Source organism: Nyctereutes procyonoides, unplaced genomic scaffold (assembly GCF_905146905.1).
Source record: "Nyctereutes procyonoides isolate TBG_1078 unplaced genomic scaffold, NYPRO_anot_genome, whole genome shotgun sequence".
Classification (NCBI taxonomy): Eukaryota; Metazoa; Chordata; class Mammalia; order Carnivora; family Canidae; genus Nyctereutes; species Nyctereutes procyonoides.
Window position 1 is genome coordinate 22,346,813 of NW_026575043.1, and position 26,513 is coordinate 22,373,325.

Below are 26,513 nucleotides of genomic sequence, written 5' to 3' on the forward strand. Positions count from 1 at the left end.
GCGGGCCGGGCCGCCCCCTCCGCCCCAGCCCGCGGCGCGTCCGCTCGCCGGAGGAGGCAGGAAGGCGGCGGCCCCACGTCGACGGGAGCGGCCCTATAAAGGCCGGCTCGGCCGCCCCCGGCTCGGCGCCGCGCGTCCCCGGGAGTGCGCTCGGAGGCCGGGGCCGGGCGGGGCGGGGCGGGCGGACCTCGGAGAGACCGCGGCCGCGGACAGACATCGGACAGACCTCGGACACACCGCGGCTCGGGACAGACATCGGACAGACCTCGGCCGCGGACAGACCTCGGACAGACCTCCGCCTGGGACAGACATCGGACAGACCCCGGACACACCGCGTCCCCGGACAGACCCCGGACAGACCCCGGACAGACCCCGGACACACCGCGTCCCCGGACAGACCCCGGACAGACCCCGGACAGACCCCGGACACACCGCGGCCCCGGACAGACCCTGGACAGACCGCGGCCCCGGACAGACCCCGGACAGACCGCGTCCCCGGACAGACCCCGGACACACCGCGTCCCCGGACAGACCCGGACGACCCCGGACAGACCCCGGACACACCGCGGCCCCGGACGGACCCCGGACAGACCTCGGCCCCGGACAGACCCCGGACACACCGCGGCCCCGGACAGACCCCGGACAGACCTCGTCCCCGGACAGACCCCGGACACACCGCGGCCCCGGACGGACCCCGGACAGACCTCGTCCCCGGACAGGCCCCGGACACACCGCGGCCCCGGACAGGCCCCGGACAGGCCCCGGACAGGCCCCGGACAGGCCCGGGCAGCGCTCCTCCCCGGGCGGGGGCGGCGGGGGCATGCGCGGCCCGCGGCATGGCCTCGGCGGTGTTTGAGGGCACGTCGCTGGTGAACATGTTCGTGCGCGGCTGCTGGGTGAACGGCGTCCGCAGGCTCGTGGTGGGCCGGCGCGGCGACGAGGAGGACTTCTTCGAGATCCGCACCGAGTGGTCGGACCGCAGCGTCCTGTACCTGCACCGCAGCCTCGCCGACCTGGGCCGCCTGTGGCAGCGCCTCCGCGACGCCTTCCCCGAGGACCGGCCCGAGCTCGCGCGCGCGCCGCTGCGCCAAGGTGGGGCCGGGTCGGGTCGGGCCGGGTCGGGCCGGGGGCGCGCGCGGAGGGGCCGGCTCCGGGGCTCCGGGGCTCCGGGGCGCTCCGGCCACTCCCCGGCTGGCCCCGGGGCCCTGTCGTTGGCCGGCCCAGGGCAGGGGGGTGCGCCCTGGGAGTGCGCCCCTGGAAGGGCTGCGCCTCGGGTCCCCCCACCTCCCCCGGAACGAGGATGCCCCGGCTCCTGGGGACCCCCAGGGGGGAAGGGGCCCGGGAAGCCTGCGGGGCCCCGAGCAGCCTCCCCGCCCTCACCAGGTGCGGCACCTGCGCTCTGACCATGCGCTTCACCTGGGCCGTCCTTCCCCCTGACTTCCGAGCGGGTCGCGCGGCCTCGGGCCTCTACTGAAGCTGAGGCTGCTGGAAACTAGTCTCCTCAGCTGCTCCTCTGCCCCCAGGTCCTAAAGATAACCCCTCCGTCCCCCTGCTGATTGCCCCGCCCCCGTGTCTGAATTCTGTGGGTAATTAGCCCAGTTCTCATGACACATCCTCTGGCAGACTTGTCCCTTGGAAAGGCTCCCAAAGCCAGCAAGTTTGAACGCCCCGAGCGACAGGGCCTGCCTTTCGCGCTTCTCCTTGCTCCCCAGATGCTCACGTTTAGTGCCATTCTGGAGATGGCTTAGTATCATTCCAAGCAGGGCAGCAGTTTTCCTCGGGTTTGCTGTTTGGGTGTGTATGTTGTACTTTCTTTTTTTTTTTTTTTTCTTTTTAACCAATGAACGCCCACAAAGGGGAGCTTAGATGAAGAAACAGCTGATGCGGTGACTTACATCCTTGCTGCAGTGAGACTGGCGGTTAACAAATTAGAGCCCCTGCAAGCTGCCAGGGCAGGTGACCTCCCCTCCCCTTGCCAGGTCGCACTGGGGTCAGGTGGCACAGCGCTGCTGTCGCCCCAGGCAGGCCAGTTGGCTGGAACTGGGCTCCTCCCCTGTAACAGTACCATTCCTACTTAGTTTTGTTGTTGCTGTTGTTGTTGTTGTTGTTGAGAATGAAAATGCCTCGCATAGCGTGTGGCCATAGTAGGTCCTCCCTGCATGCTAGCTCTTATTGTCACCCTCAGCATCAGCTGCTTCCGGCAGGGCTTGTGGCCAGTGTGGAGGAGGAGGAGGCCCTGGGATCTGGTAGTGAGAACGACTTGCCTGGCGCAGGAGGGTGCTGAGTGACAGGCGCCTTGCACACACCCTGGCTCTGACCCCTCTGTGCGCGTGCTGGATGTGCTGGGTCAGTTCTGGGTTCCTGAAGTGTAGACACGGAGAGTGTCCGTGGAGTGGAGTGCTTACAGGTGAGGGAAGGTTTAGGAGGAGGGGGATTCCCAGGGAGAAAAGAAGACTCAGCGGAGTAGGATAGCTGCTCAAGTGTCCGAAGGAGGGAGAGACTGGTACTGGGTGTTGGCTGTGCTGCTGGGGGAGGTAGGGGGTGGTGGAGGTGCTTAGGAGAAGACCAGTGGTTGGGTGGGTGGATCGGGCTCTGTGCTGCAACTCTTGGCCCTCTTTGCCTGGGCTGGAGTCCTGCTCACAGAGACCTCCGTGAGGGCTGGCCCAGCACCCCCTGGAGGGGAGGACATGGGGACCTGGGGCCAGAGGAAGGGCTGCCCTTAATTCTTTATCTGGGTCTTTGATTCTTTGCACATTGGCGCGCTGGTACTGCACCCCCTCCCCCCCAGCACCACTTGAGTTTTGTTGTACAATCCCAGGGGAAGCCCTTTTTCTTTCTTAGGTTCTTTAAAGTCCAGGGAAATTGTTCATGGAGTCAAATGTCTAATAGTAACGTAGGAGAAGAGTCTACTTTATTTCCATGCAGATTTATTATTTGCATTAAAAGATGGTCTGGATAAACACGCTGTAAATACAAAAGGCAACCGGATGCGTGTGTTGTACGGGGACTGCCAGGTTTTCTCAGTATAATACCCCGTCAGATTCTCTGGCTGGAAATTTATTGAAATACTTCTGGGCTGGGCTAGATGTGCGCTCTCTACTTTTATTGACAAGCTTTGTGAGCAGCTCTGGGTTTCAGCGCTCAGGCTGGCAGCAGGCTGGTAGCTCTTATAAATGTCTGAGTGAACCGTCTCGCGGGGTGAAAGCCTTGGCCCCGGCTTGCATTTTGGAATCTGCCTGCCATCAAGGGGGTGCTGAGCCCTTTTCCTTAGTCTCCCAAGTATTGCAGTGAGGAAGAATGTTTATGTGGAGAGATTGTGCTTTTTTCTCCCTTTTGCACACCCACTGTGGTGTTAGACTCTGCAACCGTTGATGGGCCTTGAGCATTTCACAGCAGCACACGTGTAAAGACACATCAAGCCTTCCACGCATGGAGGGACAGTGCTCACTCACTTACCTTCCTGGCCTTCTCCTGGGCAGGGCTGACCTCAGGACTTGTCCTGCTATGTCCCCCGTCCTTTTTTGTTGGAATCTCAGCTTCCTACTCACCCCCTTCTTCCTCTGGATCTGAAGCACCCACCCCAGCCTTTCTTGTGCCCCAGCCCAAGGAGATGGAGACGGCTGGTTCCTGTGGATATCGTGGATGTTATATTGGGGGTAACCAAAGGGTTCCTTTTGGTTTTTCTGCACCCCACACCAGTGGGGCTGAGTCTTTAGCCTGAATTCCCTCTACATGATACTTAGCGTGGTTCAGGGTTTCCTGACCACGCTCACAGTCTCCTGCCTGTTCCGTCTCTGACATCTGGGAAGGTTTGCACATTAAAGCAAAGATATGCAGAATCTCTGATTGACTGGGGCTCTTTGACGATTTTGATTTTGTTATGTTTTTATAGCACCAGTGTCAGGCCTTGTGAAGTCTGAGCCATCCACGTTACCAGCAAGAGATCCTATTTCCAAAGTAGTCAGTGATCTTTGATTCTTAATTACTGTGAGATCCAGCATTTCAGTTTCACATTGATTCATTCAGCGAGTATCTGCTGAATGCCGGCTATGTGCCAGGCATCATCATTCTAGGTGGTGGCGACCCAGCAGTGATCAGAAGAGACCAAAAGAGCCCCTGACCTCGTTCTCCTATCCTGATGGGGAGAAATCCACCGATCAACAAGATAAATAAATAACACATCAGACAGCGATAAGTATTCAGAAGGAAAAACATAAACAAGGAGAGGGGCTATGACTTCTAGGGGGAGGAGTTAACTTTCCTCCAATAGGGTTTCTCCAGAAAGTCTCAAAGGAAGTGATTTGAGTCCAGACCTGAAGGAAGGGAGAGAACAAGCCGCTTTATCAATACCTAGGGAAGCAAGCATTCCAGACAGGGGCAAGAGCATGTACAAAGGCCCTGAGGCCAGCATAGGACCCGCGGCTTCCAGTAGTGAGGAGGAGGCCATCATGGCTGGAGGAGGGGGAGGGATGTGGGGAGTAGGTGATCAGGCCAGAGGGAGTGGGCAGGTCTGAGTGTACTCTGGCTTCTGTGCTGAGAAAGACTGGAGTGGGGCAAAGGGGAGGCCAGGAGATGGGGGTAGGGCCAGGTGCTAGGCTGTCATGCCAGGTGCAGCTGCAGGTATGAGAAATGGCCAAACCCTGATGTGTCTGGCAGGGAAAGGCAGGACATTTACTGACAGCCCAGACGTGGGGGGCAAGGGTTGTCGGGACCAGTCTGCAGCTTTCAGCCTGAGAAGTGGAACCTGCCCCTCACCGGGAGGCACGCAGGCACCTGCCGGAGGGCCAGTAGCGGGACTCAGCTGGAATGAAGCGTTCCAGCATTTTCTCCAAGTAAGGCCCATCACTGAGGGCCCGGGCATGTGCTAGCATACAGGTCCGTGTCGTCCCTGTCACTGAGGACGTCAGCCTAGCTGTCTGCTCATCCACGCTCTTAGAGTTGAGCTTCTGGGGAGCAGAGTTAAGGCACCCAGGATAGTATCGGAAAGGGCTGGACGCAGATGCTCGTGCCCAGCTCCACGGCCCACCCGTGCTCCCTGAGCCTGTCCACTCGGTCTCTCAGGGGCCGCAGGGGAGGAGTCTGTTCCCTTCCCAGCACTAGAGGGGAGAACACCCTGTGATGTGGGAGGATAAACTGCGGAGCGCCCAGTGAGAGGGGCTGGGAGACGATCGGCTGCCACTGGGGTCCGGGGCAGCAGGCCGTCTCTGGCCAGCCTGACGGGCCCTTGCCGTGTCCTGTTGGCTCTGACACGGCCCCCAACACTGTGCAGTGCTCCTCGGGAGGGCCTCCCGCCCCTTCTGGCGGGCAGCTTCCACTTCTCAGGGGGTTTGACTCACAGGTGTAGTTTTGGATCTCCTCTCGTACGCGGCGTGGGCACCGGAGAGCTTTCCCCAGGCCCCGGGCGGTGCGGCCCGGTGCCACGTGCCCCCCTCCCTGGGGCCTGCCCTTCTCTCTGCCCTCTGCTGCATCCCCTTCCCAGAGGTGCACCCTGCTGCCGCCCAGTGCTCCAGGGCCCCCTCCTTTCTCTGCAAGCGGCCACACGGCTCAGTGGGCTCTTGGGCCTCCGATCCTGTCCCATCAGATCCCAGAAGCAGCCGTGGGGCCCGAGTGACCCGACCTAACCTCGCAGCTAGAGAAGGAGCCGGTCAGAGACTTACATCGGTGGTTAGGGAGCTCGCTTCTAGGTCACAGTTACTTTCCACCGCATTCCCAAGGAGACGCTTGGCCTGCTTCTCCGGCAGACAGCCTGGTGAGCCTACTGGTGGCCCCTGGCTGCCCCTGGGCTGGCCACAGGGACCCAGGTCCCCTCCCATTTTAAAACAAGCCTGGGCCTCATGTTTCTCTGCTGTTTGACAAATACTCCTCTAAAAGGCAGAAGGTGTTTCTGCACTGTGAAGGGTCAAGGAGAGGGAAGCTGCCAAGCGCCGGTGGAAGGTGACCACGCCACGCATGAAAGTTGGTGAAACTACGGGGATTTGATCGTTTGCCACTTCTCAGCAAAGCTCTGCAGGGAGTGGGGGTGGCGTTCAGGAGAGTGAGGACCGGCCGGTAGTGAGCGTGAACCCCGCATGCACTTTGCCCAAGTGGCCTCGGCCACAGGCCGCCCTCTGCGGCATCCTGGGGACCGAGCGCCGGACACAGCAGGCCGAAATGGTGCGTCCTCACCAGTGGTTGGCGTTGCTGGTCCACTAAAATCGCTTTTTATTGCTATTTGTGCTCACTTTTACTTTCCTCGGGCAACAGTAGGCATCCACTGGACACTTTGGGTTGTCATCACTGAAGACTGGTCCCTGTGTCCGGGCCCTGAGCAGCTCCCTGGGCGTTGTCCTCTCCTTGGTGGGTGGGGCGAGGGGCCTGCGTGCCATTCTCTTCTGCCAAACTGCAGCCTCCCACCACAGTGGCAGCGCAGGGGTGTTGCGCCCCAGCACAGACACACGTGCTGTCTGACGTTGTCCTCCACCCAGACGCCTCCTGTCCACCCTCCTTACCCCACCCCCTACACTGAGTCATGACTGTGAACAGAGCCACTTAGCCCTTCGGCTAATTTATACTGGCGAGTTTTCATATTTGTATTAAGAACAAAACATCTTAATCACCCTTTGCCAATACACAACTTAGAATCAGCAGGAAAAATCGTAGGAGCAGGAATTGGACAGAAGGTAGAGAGGGCCCAGGGTAGGAACAGCATGTGGTTAAAACTTTTACAGACAGTGTCTTAATCCCACTAGAAGCCCATCCTGCTTCCTGGGGAAGAAAATCCCCAAGGCCCTGCAAGATTGGGGACATAGGATGCAGGCAGGAGGGGTAGTGACTCCCTGGGGGGTAATGCACGGTCCCCGGGCCAGAGGCTCAGGCCGAGAGGTTGAAGGCATGGTCTTTGGAAGCAGACAGGTGAGCATTCAGATGCCTCTGGCTCTGTCCCCTGCTGCTAGAGCAGTGACTTCAGGCAGTTGCTTGGTCCCCTGAGCCATGGGTGCATGACTGATGAAATTGCATGACGGTATCGCGGGCAGGGCTGCAGGAGGACCCAGGCAGTGACAGCCACCGGGTACCCAGAACCATGCTGGACACCCCTTGGATCCTTGGGGAAGTACTTGGATCCACAGGGAAGCCTCTTCTCTGTGAGAGCTGCCGGCCTTGGACGGAGGACCCCAGAGCTTTTGTCCTTTGTTCTGGAACACGCAGCGTCCCCACTGAGAGTCATCCAGCTTGGCGCTCATTGGTCCAGTGCCCCACCTGCTGCTCCTGATGGCATCCTCTTCCTGGTGGCCCCCCATCCTGGTGTCCCTAGGAGGCAGGGATGGTGATAGCCCCTGCCCAGGCTAAAGAGAGAGCCCACAGAGGGGCTCACCACCGTTACCTCAGCGGGACCCCTGCAGATGGAGCCTGTGGCTTTATTGATCCAGAAACTAAGATTTGGTGCTTGGTGTGAATCAGGCTTGGGGACTGCGCTCCGGGGACAATGTCCCAAGGGGCAGACGCTGTGGAATCTCGGGGCAGGTGTCTGTATCACTATGAGAAGTACAACTGCCAAGTGGGTGGAGTCCTTGTGACCGGAGCCGACGCGGCCAAGCCCTTAACGCGGTTGCCAGGCCCTGCTTGTTCAGTCCTCGCCATCTGGCCTCCTCGGGGCCTACACACGTCCTGACTCTACTGCTTGTCGCTCTCCTCCCTGCCTGCCCCCCTGTGTCTGCTCACCCTTCAGGCTGCCGACCCTGGAGAGGGTGGTCCCCCGCTGTGAGTCTTCCTACCCCCCCGCCCCCCGCCCAGGTGACACCCTACTCTTTGTGGCCAGCGTTTGCCACATGTCCATTGTCCCGGCTAGCAGGAAAGCTCTGGGGAGCAGGGGGTCCTGCCCGTCTTGCCCGCCACGGTACCCCCGCCACATGGTAGGGCACTGGGCGCAGAGCAGGATCGGCGGGTAGCTGAGGATGAGTGGGGGAACGCGTGCTTCCTGTTTTGCGAGGACGGTGTGGCCTAAATACCTTTGATGTTTGAAGACAGACTAGCTGAGTGAGTGGCTTCTGACGTGCACTAAGTGGGAAGCTCAGTAAGGGAATCGGGCTTTTATGGGGAGGGAGAGCATAATGAAGAGGCACCGGGAAGAGGGGCCCAGGAGGGGCCCGGGAGGGGCGCCGTCCAGGCCAGTGCATTGGAGCCCGGCACGCGCTCTCTCCTGCCCATACGAGAGCACATGGTTCAAGGGAGCACCTCGCAGGTGCAGGAGGAAGCAGGGAAAGGAGGATCCTTTCTCAGCCCCTCCTTGGATCCTTGGGGAAGTACTTGGATCCACAGGGAAGCCTCTTCTGTCCTCCCCTCCTTCCTCTGCCCCGCTTTTCATTCTCGGAAACATGCAGAGGAGAGCTTAACCGCCAGCAGCATCCCCACCGCTTCCCGCCAGGTGTGAGCATCGCCAGATGAGGGCAGCCTCGTGGACGGACGGGGAACCCGCTGGGCACCACCAGCAGCCGGGAGCGAGGGGCAGACAGGGTTTCTGTCCTTCCAGAAATGCTGTGTGAGGCCACACACACGGGACACATTTATTAAATGGAAAAGGAACTCTTTAAATGTAATTTATTATTTGACTCCATTTGAAAGTTCGCTTTACAGAAAATTTCCCTAGGGCCCTATGGGGTGAGTGTCCTCCAAGACACTCGTGTTCCTGGGGTAATGGGCACTTCTTAATGTGCTTTGAAAAGGACACTCTTCCTTCCCAGTGGATCCAAGAGGCACCTTGTCTTTATTTCTGGAATGATGGCAGAAGGCACTGAGGTGTGATTCCAGCATGCTGAGGCGAGCTGCAGGGGAGGCCTGGCGCAGGTCCCAGAGGTGTTCATCCCAAGGCCTCCATTTACTGAAAATGTGGGACTTTGTACCCAGGGTTTCTGAGCTTAGGAAACTGGTTTGTTCACCTTCTCCTCCCACTGATAAGCCTTTGTGCTGACTCCAGCATGTTCAGTTTGGGTTCCAGGAATGAGTCGGGTGTTTATGTTTGCATAAGGAAGCTAATCCTGAAAATCACAGACTCACATTTGGGGTTCCTAATTTTTTTTAAAAAAGATTTTACTAACTTATTCACGAGAGACACGGGGCGGCAGGGAGAGGCAGAGACACAGGCAGAGGGAGAAGCAGGCTCCATGCAGGGAGCCCGATGGGGGACTCGATCCCGGGTCTCCAGGACCATACCCTGGGCCAAAGGCAGATGCTCAACCCCTGAGTCACCCTAGGCGTCCCAGGTTCCTAATTTTTGATGCTAAACTAATATAGATAGAAAAGGGCACCCTGGCTGCCCATGGCTAATCGATCTTTGACTCCCCGTTATATTTAAACCGGCGCACTGTGATTTTATATACGTTCATGTATACGGGTCTTTGGGATCCAGATCTTTAATTGTTCGAGGCCGCTCTGGGTACAACCTCCACCCCGCAAACCAGGGTGGAAGAGGAATTTTACAAATGGAGGTTATATTAGTGACTATGCTTTTATCAGAAATTAGAAAAATTCCCCGGGGGGCTGTGAAGTCTTGGGAGTCCACCTGTTAACAAGACGTGCGGGTGGACAGGCCTCCCTCCGGCCGCAGCAGGCGGTCCCGCGGCTTCCGCGGAGCACTAGCATCCCCTGCTGGCCACGTCTGCGGTGACCGCCTCCTAACCCACGGCGGCGAGATCGCCAGCATTGCCCGCCTGCAGTTTCTGTTATTAGCATCCCTGTCCTGACCCGGAATCTCGTTCCCTCCACAATATTTAGAACATAAGAGCCAAAAGTATTTACGTTATTGCATGGAAGCCTGTTTTTGAAAATAAGGTTTCAAATAGTTATCTACCGTGCACAGTTGCTATCTGGAAAAGCTTTACCAGCCATTAAAGACCAAAGCTGCTTGGTCACAAAGGCAAGAAAAAGCAGATAGGGTCGGAGGAGACCCCCGGGCACATGACGCGTGTAGGGTGACAGTCCTCCACGGGCTCGCTTCCTGCCACCTGCCCCTGAAAAGTAACCCAGTGTCCCACGTGTGCATCCTGCTCACGACTTCACCTTTCAGCGCTGTTGCATCTTGAGAACTTAGGATAATTTGGGGTGTCGCAGCAGGTGTTTAGATTCTCCACCCATCGTGAAACTGAGAAATCTGGAGGGAGGAACCCCATTGAGTATGAAATTTTGAAATGGAGATTTCTTTCATATTTGCACTGTGGCCGTTTTGGGGTTGGTCTTCCTGAAGAATATTTTCCTAACACATTTAAGGCACCCGCCATCTGATGGGAGGCACTTTGGAAACAGTTGAGAAGGGGGATGTCCAGGGCGCTGGGAAGAAGGGAGAGCGGGCGGGCATGGGGCCAGGCTGCAGGGAGATGCTTGGAGAGGTGACAGCGCTTCATCCCTGTGCAGGGGGCAGTCGCAGTGCTGAGCGGTGAATGCTGCAGGGGTCTGGAGAGCTCCCTGGTAGTCCAGAGGCAGCTGGGGTTCCGCCGTCCGATGTGGTCAGGGTTTCACAGAACAGGTGGCATGGGTGCACCCCTTAAGGGGTGGGTGGGGTGTCCCCACATGTGAGCCTGGAGCTGGGGCAAGGTTGGGGGGTTGTGTTTGGGTCTCGTGGACCTTGGAGATCAGCACAAAGGTATGGGGGGTCGCAGGGCACGGAGCTGTGAGGTGCGCTGGGACCAATCGGGGGCGGGGGGTACATCTTGCCCTTTTCTACTTTATTCCCGAAAATAGAATACCCTACCCGGAAGATAGGGTTGCCAGATAAAGTATAGAACGCCAAGTTCAGTTTGAATTTCAGATAAACGGCAAATGATTTTTTTAAGTAGAAGTCTACCCATAATACTATTGCATTACTCACTATTTATCTGAAATTCATATTTCACTAGGTGTTCCGTGTTTTATTCGCTAAATCAAGCCATCCTAAAAAAATTAATATAGAGCAGAATGTATTTAACCAACTGTATATGTAAGTTTGAGGTTAGGAACCCAACCACGGGCTGAACGTTAATTAAAGACGTAACCAAAAATATGTCGCTAAGACAAAAATGCAAGAATTATAAACCTCTCTATAACTTAAGGTCATTAAATTATAATTTATTTCCTAGAAAGTGGGTGTAGATACGCTGCATGCACTGACCATCCAAGAGGCGAATTTTCCTACAAATGTGCTTACAGAATATAAAAACGCAATCACTGTGTCATAAATGTGATTGATTTAAAACCTGTATCTTGGGATCCCTGGGTGGCGCAGCGGTTTGGCGCCTGCCTTTGGCCCAGGACACGATCCTGGAGACCCGGGATCGAATCCCACGTCGGGCTCCCGGTGCATGGAACCTGCTTCTCCCTCTGCCTGTGTCTCTGCCTCTCTCTCTCTCACTGTGTGACTATCATAAATAAATAAAAATTAAAAAAAAAAAGAAAAAAAAAACCTGTATCTTAGAGGTGATGAAAGTTGAACTTTAATAATAGTTTTGTTCATCCTAGAATCAAGAAGCACTCGGTGGGGATGATTAAATAAATTGTCCCCTCTTTGAAAACGATGTTTTGGAGGGTTTTGCTGCGTAGACTCCCCTTTTCCTGTGTAGACGCCCCTGTAGCAAGCAGATGGTGAAAGCATTTTGGTGCAGAGGGCAGCATAGAGTGTGTGTGCGTGTATGTGTGTGTGTGTCCGAGCAAGGGATTTGGGGCCTGGGGAAGAAGCATCCTGAGAATCTGGCACTATTTTCTTCCTTCTCTCTGCTTCGCACAGTGTGCAGGGTGGCGTGGTGGGGCCTGGTGACCAGGGGAAGAGGGGAGAGCGTGGAGAAGGCCTAGTCCCTGTCCCCAGTCACTGCGGGGGTGTCACGCTGTGGTGTGTCCCTGGGCTGTGTGGACAGAGGCCCCAGGCTTCTCAGCAGGCAAGCCACGGCCCCCCAGCCACCTTGGGGCTCCTGCCCCCTGAAGAGCAGCTGGCTGGCCTCCTGGGCCTGCGTGGCTGAGGAGGGGACAGGACCAGACAGCCCCTCGGACACCAAGGTGGCAGGTGCTGTAGGAAGGTGAGGGAACAACTCCCTAGAAGTTGTCCCGGACGTAGGCCGGTGTGAAGGATCCTCTGCTACAGCCCAGGCTGTTAGACATGCCCTGGCCCTATGTTTGGGGGGCCCCGGGCCTCTTATTTCAATTAACGTCATTTAGGAAATGAATTGCATTACTTACGTCGTCTCAATCAATGAATTGCCTGAAAAGCAAGCCTTTCTCCTGCAAAACCAAACCAAACCAGACCTGAAAAACTTAGACTCAGCAACTGATGCTGGTTCCAGGCTGATTCCAGCATCTGGTTTGGTCGTGGCTCTTGGGGACCGTGTTGCTGGGTCCCACCGAGGATCGCGAAGAGGCCAGTGTCCGTGGGAATGTCATTCCTGCAGCCCGAGAAGTCGCTGTGTAGAAACCCACTGGGAAGACATGCGTTCCTCACGCTGCGGAGGGGAGGCACACCTGGCCCGGGCTGCCGGCTGTAGCATCCTACAAACACCAGGCTACACTTCCTAGCGGCCACTCAGGACCCCCTTACCTGCAACGCGGTTGTTGTTCAGATTCCTGGAAAGTGCTGTGAGTCATACCCACTTTGGCAGTTTTCTGGGTAAAGATTGGACTTATTCCTCTTCCAAACGCAGCGTTTACATGACCTGTCTGAACACGGCCTCCATGTGCATAGGCCCTGGGGGGAGGTCAGCCGAGGCCAGCCAGGCAAGCCCCCCTCCCCTTGCATGGTTGGGGCTGGGCAGGTCCTGGGCAGCCTCCCCTGGCCGCAGCTCCCTGGCCAGGCTGTGGCCTCGCCCGGGGGCCTCCGGGGCTGGCCCAGACTTTGATCCCTGGCCTCCGCCTACCTTCCCACTCATCCCACCGTCCCCGGCCTGCCAGACTTCTCCTTGTGGGTGGACATCGTCCACCCCAGCACACATGTGAGTCATTCATTAGGTCACTGAAACTTGGAATGAGGCTGAGAGCTGGGCTTTCAGAGGAGGGCTGCGTAAATACCCCCGGGCATCTGGTGGAGGGTGACGCCGGGCAGCGGCCTCCTTGTCACGGCGATGTCTGCTGTTCTGTGTTCAACGTAGGAGCACGTTTCCTGGTCTGGTTCTTGGACTTTAGGCATTTCTGTCTCAATTCTAGGACTGGTTGCCATAAAGGACGCCCACGATATAGAGACCAGGCTTAACGAGGTGGAGAAGTTGCTAAAGACCATCATAAGCATGCCGTGCAAAGTAAGTACGATCTGGGCTGGGCTGGGCGTGGGAGCTGGGGACGCATCTGCCAGCTTCCGAGTAACCGACCTGCTTGCTCACTTGCCCGCTTAACTGCTTGCCCCCTGCCTGGAGGTATCAGACCGCAGGGAGGGGCGACTGTGACCGGGGGAAGGAAGGCCTCTGCGGGGTCTCGGGGTCTCATGGCCCTATTGTTTTCTCCTTGCTAAGAAGTGAAAGTAAGGGGCCAAGGGGGCATTGAGTAGGAAGAGACATGGTCCCTCCACGGCCTGGTCTTTGCATCCTTGCCTCCGTTCCAAAGCCCACCAGTCTTGCAGAGAGTGTTTTGGAAGAAGGTAGATGGGAGCCAAGGAGAGGGCCAGCATCCACACCAGCAGACGGCCTTGAAATGCAGTTTGCCAGCTTCGTGTGGAGGAGTGATCAAGAACCCGGGTGGACTTGGGCCCTGCCTGAGTCCCGGGACGTCCGTTTCCTCCGCTGTGCCTGGGGAAAGTCAGCGCACTCGGTTTATTGTAAGGGGAAGGGACATGTGTGCAAAACACTGGCGCGTACCAAGTGCTCAGAGGAACTCACCGCTGCTTCCAGTAACTCCATCCTGTCTGGCCCTGGGGCCTTGCGTTTTTGCCACGTGAGGCCATTCGTAAATGGAATACGGCCTCATCGATGTGGTCGGTTCCAAGGAGCGTCTGAACAGTGGGGGAGCGGGGGGCATTAGGATCAGACCAGGGCCCCTCGAAGGATGATTGGTTTTTAGTAACTAATGTACTCCTTCCCAGTATTCTAGGTCAGAAGTTGTGCTCACCTTCTTTGAACGATCTCCTTTGGATCAGGTGTTAAAAAATGACAACGTACATAAAATTCAACCCAGCTTTCAGAGTCCGGTGAAAATCTCAGGTAAGAGCTGCAGGGGAGGCGTGGGGGCTCAGGGCTGCTGTCGGTAATGGTTTTCCAGTTCACCGTCTCATGGCTGGGCACACTTTCTACCCTTGGGATCTGGAAAGACGATCCAGAAGAATGATAAGAGTGGGTGGAGGCTGTTACTTGATTTTATGAAACTGTGTTTTCTACCCACCTGCCTGGAGTTTGCACTTTTCCAGTTTCCAAAGCGAGTAACTTGGTCTATGAATGGGAACCTCCTTAAGAAATGGTATAATGGGGGACGCTTGGTGGCTCAGTGGTTGAGCCTCAACATCTGCCTTCGGCTCAGGGCGTGACCCCGGGGTCCTGGGATCGAGTCCCACATCGGGCTCCCTGCCTAGAGCCTGCTTCTCCCTCTGCCTGTGTCTCTGCCTCTCTCTGTGTGTCTCTCATGAATAAATATATAAAATCTTTTTTTTAAAAAAAAGAAATCGTGTAATGATGAAAACATTAATGAGGCATTCGGAAGCGAACTACTGTCATCAGCTGTCTATCCCGCTAAATAAGATAGTTCATGAAACATGGCAGTGAATGTGGCTCTAGGGCCCCAGGACAGGCCGGGGAGCGCAGTTCGGATGTCGCCAGCGCTGGCACTGGACCATGCCTTCGAGCACGGAGGAGGGGAGTGGCAGTGGCAGTAAGAGCGGACGGCAGCTCTGCGGGGCCCAGCTGGGCGGTAGGTGCGAAGGGAGGGCGCGCTGCCGCTGAGCCCTGTTCGGTAGCTTCCTGCGTCTGGTTGCACGTGTTGTTCAAAAACTGGACTTTTACTGTTTGGGTGAAAGCGCTCCATCCCAGGAGTTTCAGACACGGGGCTCCCCCAGGCAGTGGAGAGTCGGCGTGGCTTGGCCCGAGGGGCGGCGTGAGAGGAGGTCTTGCAGGGGTGTGGCCAGCGCAAAGGGATAAAAGGCTGCTGTGAGAGGACATAGAGCTGGGCCAAAGGCGGGTCCTGCAGAAGGCCTTGATCTGTAGGGGGGCGGGGAGGGACCTGCGTCCAGTGTTCTATTTCTGAACAGAGGAAGGAGGAGAGCAGAAGGGACAGGGCAAGAGGAAGACCCAGGACAGTGATGCAGAACCATCAGCAGAGGAGAGCACGTCCGAGCCCAGAGCTGCATCCGAGGAAGGCATTGGGGGTCACGGTGATGGGGAGACGGACGACAGGTCGGGATGGTGGCGGTGATGTCCCTGGTAGAAAAGTGTACTTGCTGAGCTATGTGCCACAGCAGGGATGAGATTCCTAATTGCGTGTCGGGGACAGGTGGAGAGGGGGGCAAGTTGTGGGGGCGTGCAATGAGAAGCATATTTAGACATGACTGCGTGTGGGCAGGATGGCTGTCAGGCCTTGGTTTGTTGGGGTCTGCTACATCTGATGTCTACCCCACATGGCTTCCTGTGTGTTCTTAGGAAGAAGAACAGGGGTGTTTGGGCATCCCTCCTTCGCTGGCACCTAGGATCCAGAACCCTCTTTATAGGAGAAATGGTGGCCATTTATCCTGGTTGGCTGTCTGTTGACTCCAGTCTTATAGGATGCAGGTCTAGGACCTTAATTATCAGTGCTGGTGGGTTTTCCATGCTGTCACCTAAAGCCTGGGCAAGTCTCTGTTCTTTGGTCCTGAGCAGGAGCGTCCCAGCACTGGTGTCTCCGTTTTGCTTTATTTCTTTCTGTTTTGAGCACATCGGAGAACAAAGAGCAACAGAACTGTTTGGGGGCCTTGCGTTGGTGGCAGGAGTTGGACCCTTGCTTCGGGTTGACCCTGAGGGCCCCAAGCACGAGAAGGACGGACCCGGCCTGTGTGGGGTCGCTGCTGATTAATTCCTGGAGTACAACAACCTGGAACGTTCCCCAGCCCTCTGTCCGCTGTGCTGTTTTGACCTGTGGCTTGGATAAATGCACGACCCATGTTTATCCGAAAGGGCTGAAAATAATGAGGGGAGATTTCACAAGGATAATTGTAGCATCTCATGTGAGCTTTGAACCGCATTCTCCGGGTCCGTTCGTGAGGGCTGAGGACGGGTTTTGGCTTGCAGGGACACTGCCGTGGGTGGCAGTGGCTGCAGCGACTCTGGCTCCGCACGGCGCGCTGCGTAAGGATCAGAGCTGCCTTACGACAGGGTCTGTGAACACCTAGTGCAGGTGGGTTGCTGAAAGCCTCAAGCATCCCCGCAGAGGCCAGGGGCCCCGCATTCTTCCCAAGGGGGGAGGCCGGGAGAAGCCTCTCCCCCATGTCCAGACCTAAGATTCTCTGTCTCCCGGGGCTTCCCTCCTCTTCAGCCACCCTGGTTGCTTGGGCACCAAGTCCGAGGCTTCTCCCTTGGAAGCTTCCAGCCTTCCCGTGTTTGCTCCAGGCCTAGCGGCCCTCCCGCTACCTGAGTGTGCAGATGTGCAGGCGGGGAGGGGGCATTTCCCCCGGGACGTGAGATACACTTTCCTTATTCACTGAGTGACGAAATAAATATATTGAGAAGATGAACTATGGTCAATTCCAAACTACTTTTCGGTGAAACCCGTGTCTACAATGGCACTAACATCCCTTTGGAGAACTGGTCTAGCCATGTTATTCAGTCTTGTTCCCCTTCGTGGGTGTTTACGGATTCAGGGACCCCCGGGCTTGGAGCATCAGGCCCTGGAGAGTGCGCCCCCCCCAAGCATCCACGCACCTCCCCTCAGCCTTCCCCCTGCCCCAGGACAGACCCTGAATGCTGAGCTCAGGCAGCCCGGAACTCCGACTCCCTGGACTCACTCATCTTCTCGAAACCTTACGTTCATGATAACGGCCGCGGGCCCTGGTCGTTCCGGGCATGCCAGATGCCAGAGTGTGGCTCGCTCTAACTATTTGATGCTGTCACCTGTCATAGCTAGGCCCTCTGCTCCAGGCCCTCAGCCTCCCCCTGCTGGGGCTTTGCTGGGCTGTGGGCCCCACTTCCTTCTGCTGATCGCACAGACCCTGCCCACCGGCCTGTCCTGCTAAATGCACTCCCTGGGGCAGCACCTTGGCCTGCAGCTCCCCGCCTTCCTCCTCCCCGCTCTCAGATTTCTTGGGCCACTGATGTGGCGCGGTGGGGGACAGCTGCTGACCTAGGCTGTCCCAGGCGTCTCTTTGCACCCAGGCGTGCACAGAGGCTCTGAAAGCACAGCCGCTCCTTGCACACGCGGAGGGGCGGGGTGGCCTGGGCTCCGCTAGGTGGCGCCAGGCACCAGCCACATCCCGGGGCCGCTGTGGCCTCCTGGGGAAGCGGGGGCAGCCTTACACAGGCTTCCTCCCCTGAGAATAAGTGTTTATGGAATCAGAAAAACTTAAACATAGTTTTCTACATGGTGGCCAGCTCTATGCTTGAAAGGAAACATAAAGGGGCACGTGGGAGGCTCAGCGGTGGAGCACCTGCCTTCGGCCCAGGGCGTGACCATGGGGTTCCGGGGGTCAAGTCCCACATCGGGCTCCCTGCAGGGAGCCTGCTTCTCCCTCTGCCTGTGTCTCTGCCTCTCTCTGTGTCTCTCATGAATAAATAAGTAAAATCTCAAAAAAAAAAAGGAAGCATAAACCCCAGTCGTGATCCACCTACTTGATGTAATCAACATACGCTCCCCAAATCTAATTATTCAGCTTTTTTGGGGGGGGGCAGGCTGGAAATGAATTCTAATTTCATATTTTATTCACCAAGCATCTGTACAATCTCAACCTTAATTTTCACCGTACGTGGTTAGTCCAGGTCGCCAGTTAATAAAAAGGCAGTGCTTTGGGTTCTGTTCTATCGCTGGGCTACACTAAAAATATGATGGGAAAGAGGATTTGGACAGAGGGAAGCTACAGTGCGAATGCTTTCAGGACTGAGCTAATGTCTGCAGAAAAAGAACATAGGAATTACGGAACTGAAGGAAAGATGACAGCCTATAGGGCACATGAAAACACGGCTGCAGCAAAAAAGAAAGAAAAGAAAAATCATCACCAAGCACACACCACTGTAGGGCAGTTGACCTTTGAACACAGGGGTTAGGGGTTTCCACCCCTTGCACAGTCAAAAATCCATGTACAGGGCACCTGGGGGGGCTCAGCGGTGAAGCGTCTGCCTTCGGCTCAGGTCATGCTCCCGGGGTCCTGGGATCGAGTCCCGCATCGGGCTCCCTGCATGGAGCCTGCTTTTCCCTCCGCCTGTGTCTCTGCCTCTCTCTCTGTGTGTCTCATGAATAAATAAATAAAACCTTTAAGAAAAATCCATGTGCAATGTTGACTCCTCCAAAGCTCAACTATTGTAGCCTACTATGTATTGATCAGAAGCCTTACCAACAGCATAAACAGTTGATCGACAAATATTTTGTCTGTTATATCCACTAGATGCTATATTCTTACACAAGTAAGCTAGAGAAAAGAAAATGTTATTATGACAATCTAAGGAGGAGGAAATACGTTTATAGTACTATACTGTATTTTTCCCCAAAATATCCACATAGAAGTAAACCTATGGAGTTCAAACCTGGTTTGTTCAAACGCCAACTGTCATTGTTGCGGGAAGGAGCCTTTGGTAGAGGCTAAGATGAGCGGGAAAAGTGTGAGGAGGAACAGATTTTACACAGCCTCAGTGCATCTCCCCCGAGATACTCGTTCAATGCAAAGAATCATAAACATGGTGACGCTCCTCATGCAAGTGATGCTGAGGGACATCCCAGGAGCAAGGCCTGTTGACGTCACACAGCCCCTGACGGATGCAGGGAGGGGATGCGTCAGACACACGGTGGGACTGCGGACAGTCACTCCCCAGCCCGTTTCATGAGAGGAGGAGAGACCAAGGGACCACCAGGGCTTGCATGAAACGAGGCCGCGGCAACGCACGCAACAGGGACCCTGGAACAGAAGGAAGGGACAGGAGTGGAAGGGGCTGCAACACCCGAGTGCAGGAGGTATGTGGCCAGATCCAGCTCTGATCCCTGCACCCCAGTTACGGGCAGTGTTGGCATCGCCAGCAGGGGCCGACGGACACCGCACAGCTCTGTGCCGTTTGGGTGGCTTTTCTAAAATTGAAAATCATCTCAAAATAGTCCAGAAACGGCGAAGCAGAGCTCCGTGTGTGACAACAATGTGAATGCAGGGAAGCAGCTTGAAAGCGAGCTGCTTCGTGGAACAGTCACTGAGGGGATTAAAACAAGTCCCCGGGCCACTGGCTTTTGCTACAGGTGGTAAGCGGGCTTCTGGGACATCCGCATTCTGTGCAGGCTGGAAGAGACGCTGCAGAGCTGAGCACACCCTGTAATCCTAACAGTTTCTTCAGTTCTGTCTGCGTGGCCCGGCAGGTACGAGGTGCTGGCGACACCAGAGGCGTCCCTGGCGTTTACCCAGAGCCCCACCTCGTTACGTTCTTTACAAATGCCCGCTCGTTTCATCGCCACCTGTGCTTTTAGGTTGGGTACCTCGTGCCCATTGCACAGATGAACAAAGTGAGCAAGCGGGAACCTGCTCCCGGGCACGAGTAGCAGAGCTGGAGTTTACAGCTGGCCTTGCAAACAGTTAAACCACACGATTGTGAACAGGGGTTTCTTTGCAAGGGACGTTAAGGAGTGATTTGTTACAAATGTGTTTTGGGGGGGGCTGGTAAAGACTCCCATTTCTCAGACCTTCAGATGTCATGTTTAAGATAGATTTTTTTTGCGTCCAGAAACGGGGTACCTGGGAGGCTCGGATGGTGCAGCGTCTGCCTCCCTCTGGCTCAGTCCTGATCCCGGGGTCCTGGGATGGAGCCCTCCATCGGGCTCCCAGCTCAGCAGGGAGTCTGCGTCTCCCTCTCTGCTCTCGCTGTCTCGCAAGTAAATAAATAAAATCTTTATTTAAAAAAGAGAGAGAGAGAGAGAAAGAAATGTGCTGCACTGACATTTGTTTTCACATGTGGGATTTTCCCCTCCAAAGTCCCTTAGCAAAGGGGTGGGAGACAGGGCTAGAGGCTGTCAGCAGGCTGGGGTCTCCTGTGCATCTGAGACAGACACATTTGAGGCAGAGTTAGTGAAAATACAGAAAGTGGTTCTGCGCTGTTGCATGTTTTGATTCGTGAGGCGGGGAATCTTGGTCTTTCTTACTTCGATGCAGTCATCTCCGGAGTCTGTCCCCGCAGACTTGAGTAAACATCTTCTCACACGTAGGAATGTCGTTGACCCCCAGGGTTCCAAGCACTGACTGTGCACAGTTCTGGTTCCCCCTGCTCATGACTTCAGGCCCTACAGGGGAGGGCAGGGGGCTCCAGGTGGGCTTCAGCCCGCAGGGGTGGGGAGGGCGGGGAAGAGGCACGTGCGGATGCCACCCATGGTGCAACTAACCCGGCTGGGCTTCAAAGGACCAAGAAGACGGGAGGTGTCACTTCTGCAGAGAGTCAAGTGGAGTCGTAGCAATTACTTGGCCGATCTGACTGCTGAAGAGTGTTTTTCCCTGTGGGGGTGAGGGGGAAATCTTCTCTTTCTCTTCGTTCATTTTTGTGTAGTTTCCCTACTTCTCTTGGCGTGGAGAGAGATTCGACCAACTGAGAACCAGGTAGCTGGGAAGATCAAAAATAAACAGGAAGTTACAGTCATACTTAGGAGAAAAGCACAGCCACACATGGGAATAAAATAATCTAGTATAACGATAAGATGTGAGAAAAAAAGAGAAAAGCAAACAATCCCCCCGACTCCCGTGGCAGATGCCCTGGAGACGGTGGGCAGGGATGGGTGTTCTGCTGCCTGGGCCGGGCCAGGAGGAGTGGAGAGCTGGCCTGAGCTGTGTGCTTCTGTTCGTGAGGCCCTGAATGGGAAGATGATGATCCTTTGGATTTGAGAATGCCCCGGAAATTTGGAGTTGACTTTAAGCATGTTTTGGAAGGTGAGGTAAGCGTGATGGGAGAGGACCGGCAAGGGCCAGCTAGGAGCTGCGGTTAGGGGCTGAGGCAGCCTCTCGGAGGGCTGGAGACCTCCAACACCAAGAACTGGTCACGGCCAGCAGCTCAGTTCTCGCAGTGCATTTAATCTACCAAAGTGACAGAAACGCACTCCCTGGGGAAATATAAATAAAAGCTACAGCAGACATTAGAAGTCAGTCAAGCCACATTGGCTCCTTATCCTTAATGGGCCAGATGGTGTGATGGAATCCAGAAGTCCATGGGAGTCTGGAGTGGAAGGGATCCTTGGAGATCACCCAATACTGTTCTGAAGTCCTCCAGTTGAGGATACAGAATCCCGAGATCGTGCAGCGCTTGGTTGGGCCAGGCTACGGCGTCCGGGCTCCCAGCCTGGGCCATGGCAGCCTGTCTTCTCCTCTCCCGGTGCTGCCTAAGTACCAGACTTCCACCCTCTGAAGCTAACCCTATGCAGCCGGTGTAGACTACAAAGACGCTTTTTTTTTTTTTTTTTTTTTGCTGGCCTTTTTAAATTACCAAAATTTGTGCGTACTGGTTTAAAACATTTTTTAATTAATTATTATTATTTATTTATTTATTATTTATTTATTTATTTATTCATGAGAGACAAGAGAGGCAGAGACCCAGGCAGAGGGAGAAGCAGGGTCCCTGCAGGGAGCCCGATGTGGGACTCGATCCTGGGACCCCAGGATCACAACCTGAGCCCAAGGCAGGCGCTCAGCTGCCGAGCCCCCCGTGTGCCCCTGCCCATTTGGTTTAAAGTGCATCCTGATCTCAGTTGCCCCTGATAGCGAGCCAGGCTGGTGGCCGGTGCCATCCCCGTCTCAAGCACAGGGAAGATGGGGTAACCCACATGCAAAGCGTTATGGCAGCATGTGATGGACCCAGACCGATGGACGTGAGCTCAGCACTCTGTCTAACCCGGCTTTAACCCACTGGGGGGAGGGGAGGGATGTGCCTCTGGCTTGCACAGGGTCCTCAGGTGGGGCTCCTGTGGAGGTTGGCGTCATGTGGCCGAGTTCCAGAATGGGCCTCGGGTACAGAGCGTCTTCTTGGGGTGTGGGGGAGAACTTGGGACAGTAGATGGAAGGGGAAGTAGGGAGATGGGCATAAGCCCAAAAGTTCAAAATCTGGCCCGTTTTGAATCTTTATTTTGTTGCTTTCATTTTTCAGAAATCATGAGATCCAACGGATTTTGCTTAGCAAACACGGAAACCATCGTTATCGACCACAGTATACCAAACGGAAAAGACCAGCACCTGGGTGTGGACCCAACAGAGCATTTGTAAGTGCACGGATTTGAATATGGCTTTATAGAAGGGATCCCTGGACTGCCAGCCGGCGCCAGACGCTGGAGCTCACTACCCAGACAGCTCTAGACGAAGTAGGTATGGCCAGAAATACAGAGCCATCCTACTTCTATTTGGATATTTATTCATTTATTTATTAAAGATTTTATGTATTTATTCACAAGAGACACACAGAGAGAGGCAGAGACACAGGCAGAGGGGGAAGCAGGCTCCCTGCAGAGAGCCCGATGTGGGACTCGATCCCGGGTGCCCAGGATCATGCCCTGGGCCGAAGGCAGACTCAACCACTGAGCCCCTCAGGGATCCCTGGATACTTATTTAAAGCATTTGCCTTTTCCAGAAGACAGTGAGGGCTTGGTTCGTAGACCCTGTGATCCGTGACCAGGTGGCTGGCTCTGAGGCGGCGCGGAGGGGAAGTTGCCAGGTGTCCAGGGCCGGTCTGTGCTGGGCAGTGGGGAGGTGGGGGGGGGCCGTAAGCCACCTCGCTCCAAGGGCCTGGCCTTCTGCGGGGAGGAGAAGTGTCACCTGCATGGCTTCACATCACAGGGCTGGAGGTTCTCCAGGCTCTGAGGGGGCGTCTCTGTGGCTCCCGGCTGGAGGGAGCCTGACCCTGCCGGGCCTGCTCTGAGGGGAGGGAGGATGTGACTGATTAGTGAAGGTGGGAAAGCCGAAGACCACCTTCCTCTGATGAGAGACAGAACTCCTAACCATGACAAGTGCTGTAGGAAAGCCCAACACCTGGGGTCCCTGGGAGGCCCAGCCTCCTGGGTGCGCTCTCAGTCAGGTCCTTGGGACCTGGCAGGCGGCAGCTTGGGAGGACATGACAGCTTGGCTTCTGCCGCCTGGTGGGGCCCACCCCAGGGCTCTCCCTGGTTCTACGAGCTCCAGGAAGTTATTTAGCACCTCCTGGCTTCTCTTCTCCTCGCAGTGGGGCCCCACGTCCTCTCCCAGGTCACCGTAAACATCTCAGATGGTGACGGTGGGACGCCTGGGCCTGCAGACAGCGCTGGGTGCCCAGCGTCTCCCCGTGGGCCCATGAGCAGTCCAGCCCGGGATCCAGGGCCTTGGAGCCCCCTGTCCTGTCCCCCCGCCTGCCCCGAGCTGCAGATAAACACGCACGAGGACAGGCTCCCTCACAACACAGGTCATGAAGCACTTGGGTTAGAGGATATGCTGCTCAGGCTGCCGGGGGTGGCCCCCTCTGAAATGGCTTTGTCCCTGGCGTGCCCTGCTGTGACAGCCACGGCATCCACCCGCCATAGGCCTGTGCAGAGAGCTCACTGGTTGAGCTGCGGGGCCGCCAGGCTAGCGCGGGGCGGGCACCAGGGCCCAGATGGCTGCGCATCAGGTGCGCGACCTGAGGACAGATGCTTCAGCTTCATGGGATGAGCTTCTGGTGAGGGGTTGCCTCGGTGGGGGAGGGACAGTTGGGGGCCCCCTCATCTTGCAGGTCCTGCGGGTCCTGGCTCTCACTCCACAGTATCCCGGGGCAGCTTTCCTGTCAGCAGGGGCCTCAGAGGCCATCCTGCCCCCTGCCACGTTTGCAGGAGGTTGGGCTACGAGGAGTTCTGCAGAGGAGGCAGGCACACAGGCCCTGCTTGACCTTCCCTGCATCTGAGAGGCCTCTTGGACCTTGCCAACGGTGGTTTTGGGGAGGAGACCGCACGTCCTGTAATGAAGTCGGGGGGCTGGTCTTACCTCCGTGCACCTGCTGCCTCGGAGGCTGCGCACCCTGTGCCCGGGCCTAGGGCTCCTTCTCCGCAGCGTCGGGCTCCCAGGGCTCCCAGGAGGGCGGTGGGGGGAGGAAGAGCTGGCCCTGCTCCTGGCCCTGCCTCTATCCCTGCCCCTGGCCCTACCCCCGGCCCTACCCCAATCCCTGCCCCTGCCTCTACCCCTACCCCTATCCCGGCCCCTGCCCCTCCCCTGGCCCTGCGATGGATGAGGGCAGGCCCCACACATCGCCACCCCCTCCTCACTGTGGACGGAGAGGAAAACGTGCCTCTGCACCTTTTCTGTCTGATTTCCAGCCTCTCCTCCACTTTTAAGCGAGACTGAGAGGAAGTGTGCCCCCCTTGGGCCCGTCTGTCCCCAGGCTGCCGCCCAGGCAGGTGGGCCCTGCATGCAGGGGCTGGGCCTCTCCTCTGCCCCCACGTGGCCCCCTGGCCCAGGCGGAGCAGACGCCGGCGCTCCCGCTCCCCTGCTCGGTTCACGGTCCTCCTTCCTGGTCACCCCAGAGCCTTCCCGGTGGAGCCCACTCGGCCCTGCTAGTCAGCGAGGCCAGGACGGCGCGGGGACGGGAGTGCGCTGCGGGCTCCCAGGGCCCTTCCCGCCCCGGACGGCCTGCCTCCACCCACCTCCGCGCCGCCCGCTTAGTCTGGGCTGATCCTTAGTTGAGGAAAATGGGAGAAGCACAAGCAGCATCTCCACTCCCCTTTCTGGGGAGAATGTCCTTCAGGCACTTGTGTGTCTTTCTAGCTTCCCAGGCCGTGTCTGGGTGAGACAGGAGTGGAAATGGTTTGGGTTCACGGGGGAGCGAGTTCAGGAGGCGTCAGTCACCTTGTGCCTGGAGCACATATCCTTCCCGGCACTTCCTGCCCCCCCCACGTACCACCCAGTCTCCCACGAGCCCTTCCCCTGCAAGGCCCCCTGCACCCCGCCCCAGCTCTCCGTCCCCCGAGCCGCCAGGGCACACGTGCCACGGATGTGGTTGGCTCGCGAGCTTGTGGCCTTGGAGGCTTTCCTCACTGGTCCGGGCGGGCCAGCACGGGGGGGGGGGGGGGCTCCCGCCCTGTAGACGGTCCCCTGCCTTGCTCACTGCGCGTCCCGGAGCTCAACACAGTGATCCCCAGAGAGAGGAAAAGAACCGTCGCGGGGTGCGTGGGTGAAGGAGGAAAGCAAGCGCAGGGAAGACCGTGAGCACGGACAGCCTGTAAGGCAGGAGCGTCCGGAGCCGTGATAGTCTTTCCAGAAGTGCCCGCTGAGGGGTTAGTGACCCTGCTGCTCCCCACGCCCCGGCACGCACTGAGAAGACGGTGCCCACGGGTCGCGCGAGCCCGGGCAGCGGGGGGAGCTCGTGGAGGCCCTTCCAGGGCGCGGGGCACTGACCCCTCGGCGCCCTCCTGCCGGTGACCTCCCGCCCTTCCTCCGGCAGCCGCCCCGGCCCCTGCGCTCACCTCTGGACGTTTCCGTTGCAGGTTTGAGAGTGGCGGGGAGTTCGCCTCCGAGCTCGAGGATGGCGACGACCCAGCAGCCTACGTCACCAACCTGTCCTATTACCACCTGGTCCCCTTCGAGACGGACATTCTGGACTGAGTCTCCGCTGGGCGCCCCTGCCCCCCGCTGCCGGCGGCACAGGCCCGGGTTGGGGGCCTTCGGGAAGGAGGCCCGACGCCCAGGTCGCCCGCAGGTGGCAGCCGGTCACCGAGCCTGCTGCTTCTGAGGACTCTCGTCCCTCCCGGTCTCCGCACGCCCTGACCCGCTCCCCACCCGGGTGAGGGAGAGCCCAAGTGCCTCAGGACGTGGGCCTCCGGGGAGGAGCCCTCGCCTGGCGCGTGGCCCACGGCCCCCCCCCGCCCGCCACCGCCTCTCACCACAAGTGCACAAAGCGCGGCCCGTGGGATGGTGCCGGGTCGCCGAGCCCCGGGGGGCAGGCGGGGGTGTTAGCTAACCCAGGATGTCCCCGGGACCGGGACGTGTGGCCTGCATTTCTGTTTTTCATCTTCTCCCCGGAAGCTGCGGGATCCATGTCAGCCCGAGGGGCTCTTCACAGAAGCTTCTCGAGAACCGTGTTGGCTCCGGAGACAGATGGCCGCGGCCCATCGGGTGCCCGTGAGCAGGGACTGGGAGGCACTGGTCCTCCTCAGGAGGAAGACTTCCTGCCTGGCCTGCCAGCAAGTCTTCAGCCCTTCAGCCTGGGGGCAGAGCGCTGTCCGAGCTGCTTACCGAGCCCTCAGTGACGTCATCGCCACGTCGACCTGCAAGGACGGGGTCGTCAGGCGGGCACCGAGCCCCCCTTTGCCCCTGGGGTGCGGGCGCCGCGGGTCTGGGCCTTGTGTGCTTCTCTCCTCACGGTGTCTACTAACGACCAACATTTGCTAATGTAAATAATAGTAAATTATTGAGAATCCTAATTCTTTTACACAGTCTGTTTTTTAATCTATTTTAATTAAATAAAGCATATTACTCTACTCGTGGA

General features: G+C 57.2%; 1 protein-coding gene across 1 annotated transcript; it reads left to right on the plus strand.

Annotated features, from left to right (window-relative positions):
• On the plus strand, nucleotides 1-26,513 carry PXDC1 (PX domain containing 1). Its single transcript, XM_055322003.1, has 5 exons — nucleotides 1-1,092; nucleotides 13,132-13,223; nucleotides 14,000-14,117; nucleotides 22,182-22,293; nucleotides 25,513-26,513. Exons 1-5 carry the CDS (start codon nucleotides 837-839, stop codon nucleotides 25,628-25,630), a joined length of 696 nt encoding a protein of 231 aa, XP_055177978.1. The 5' UTR covers nucleotides 1-836; the 3' UTR covers nucleotides 25,631-26,513.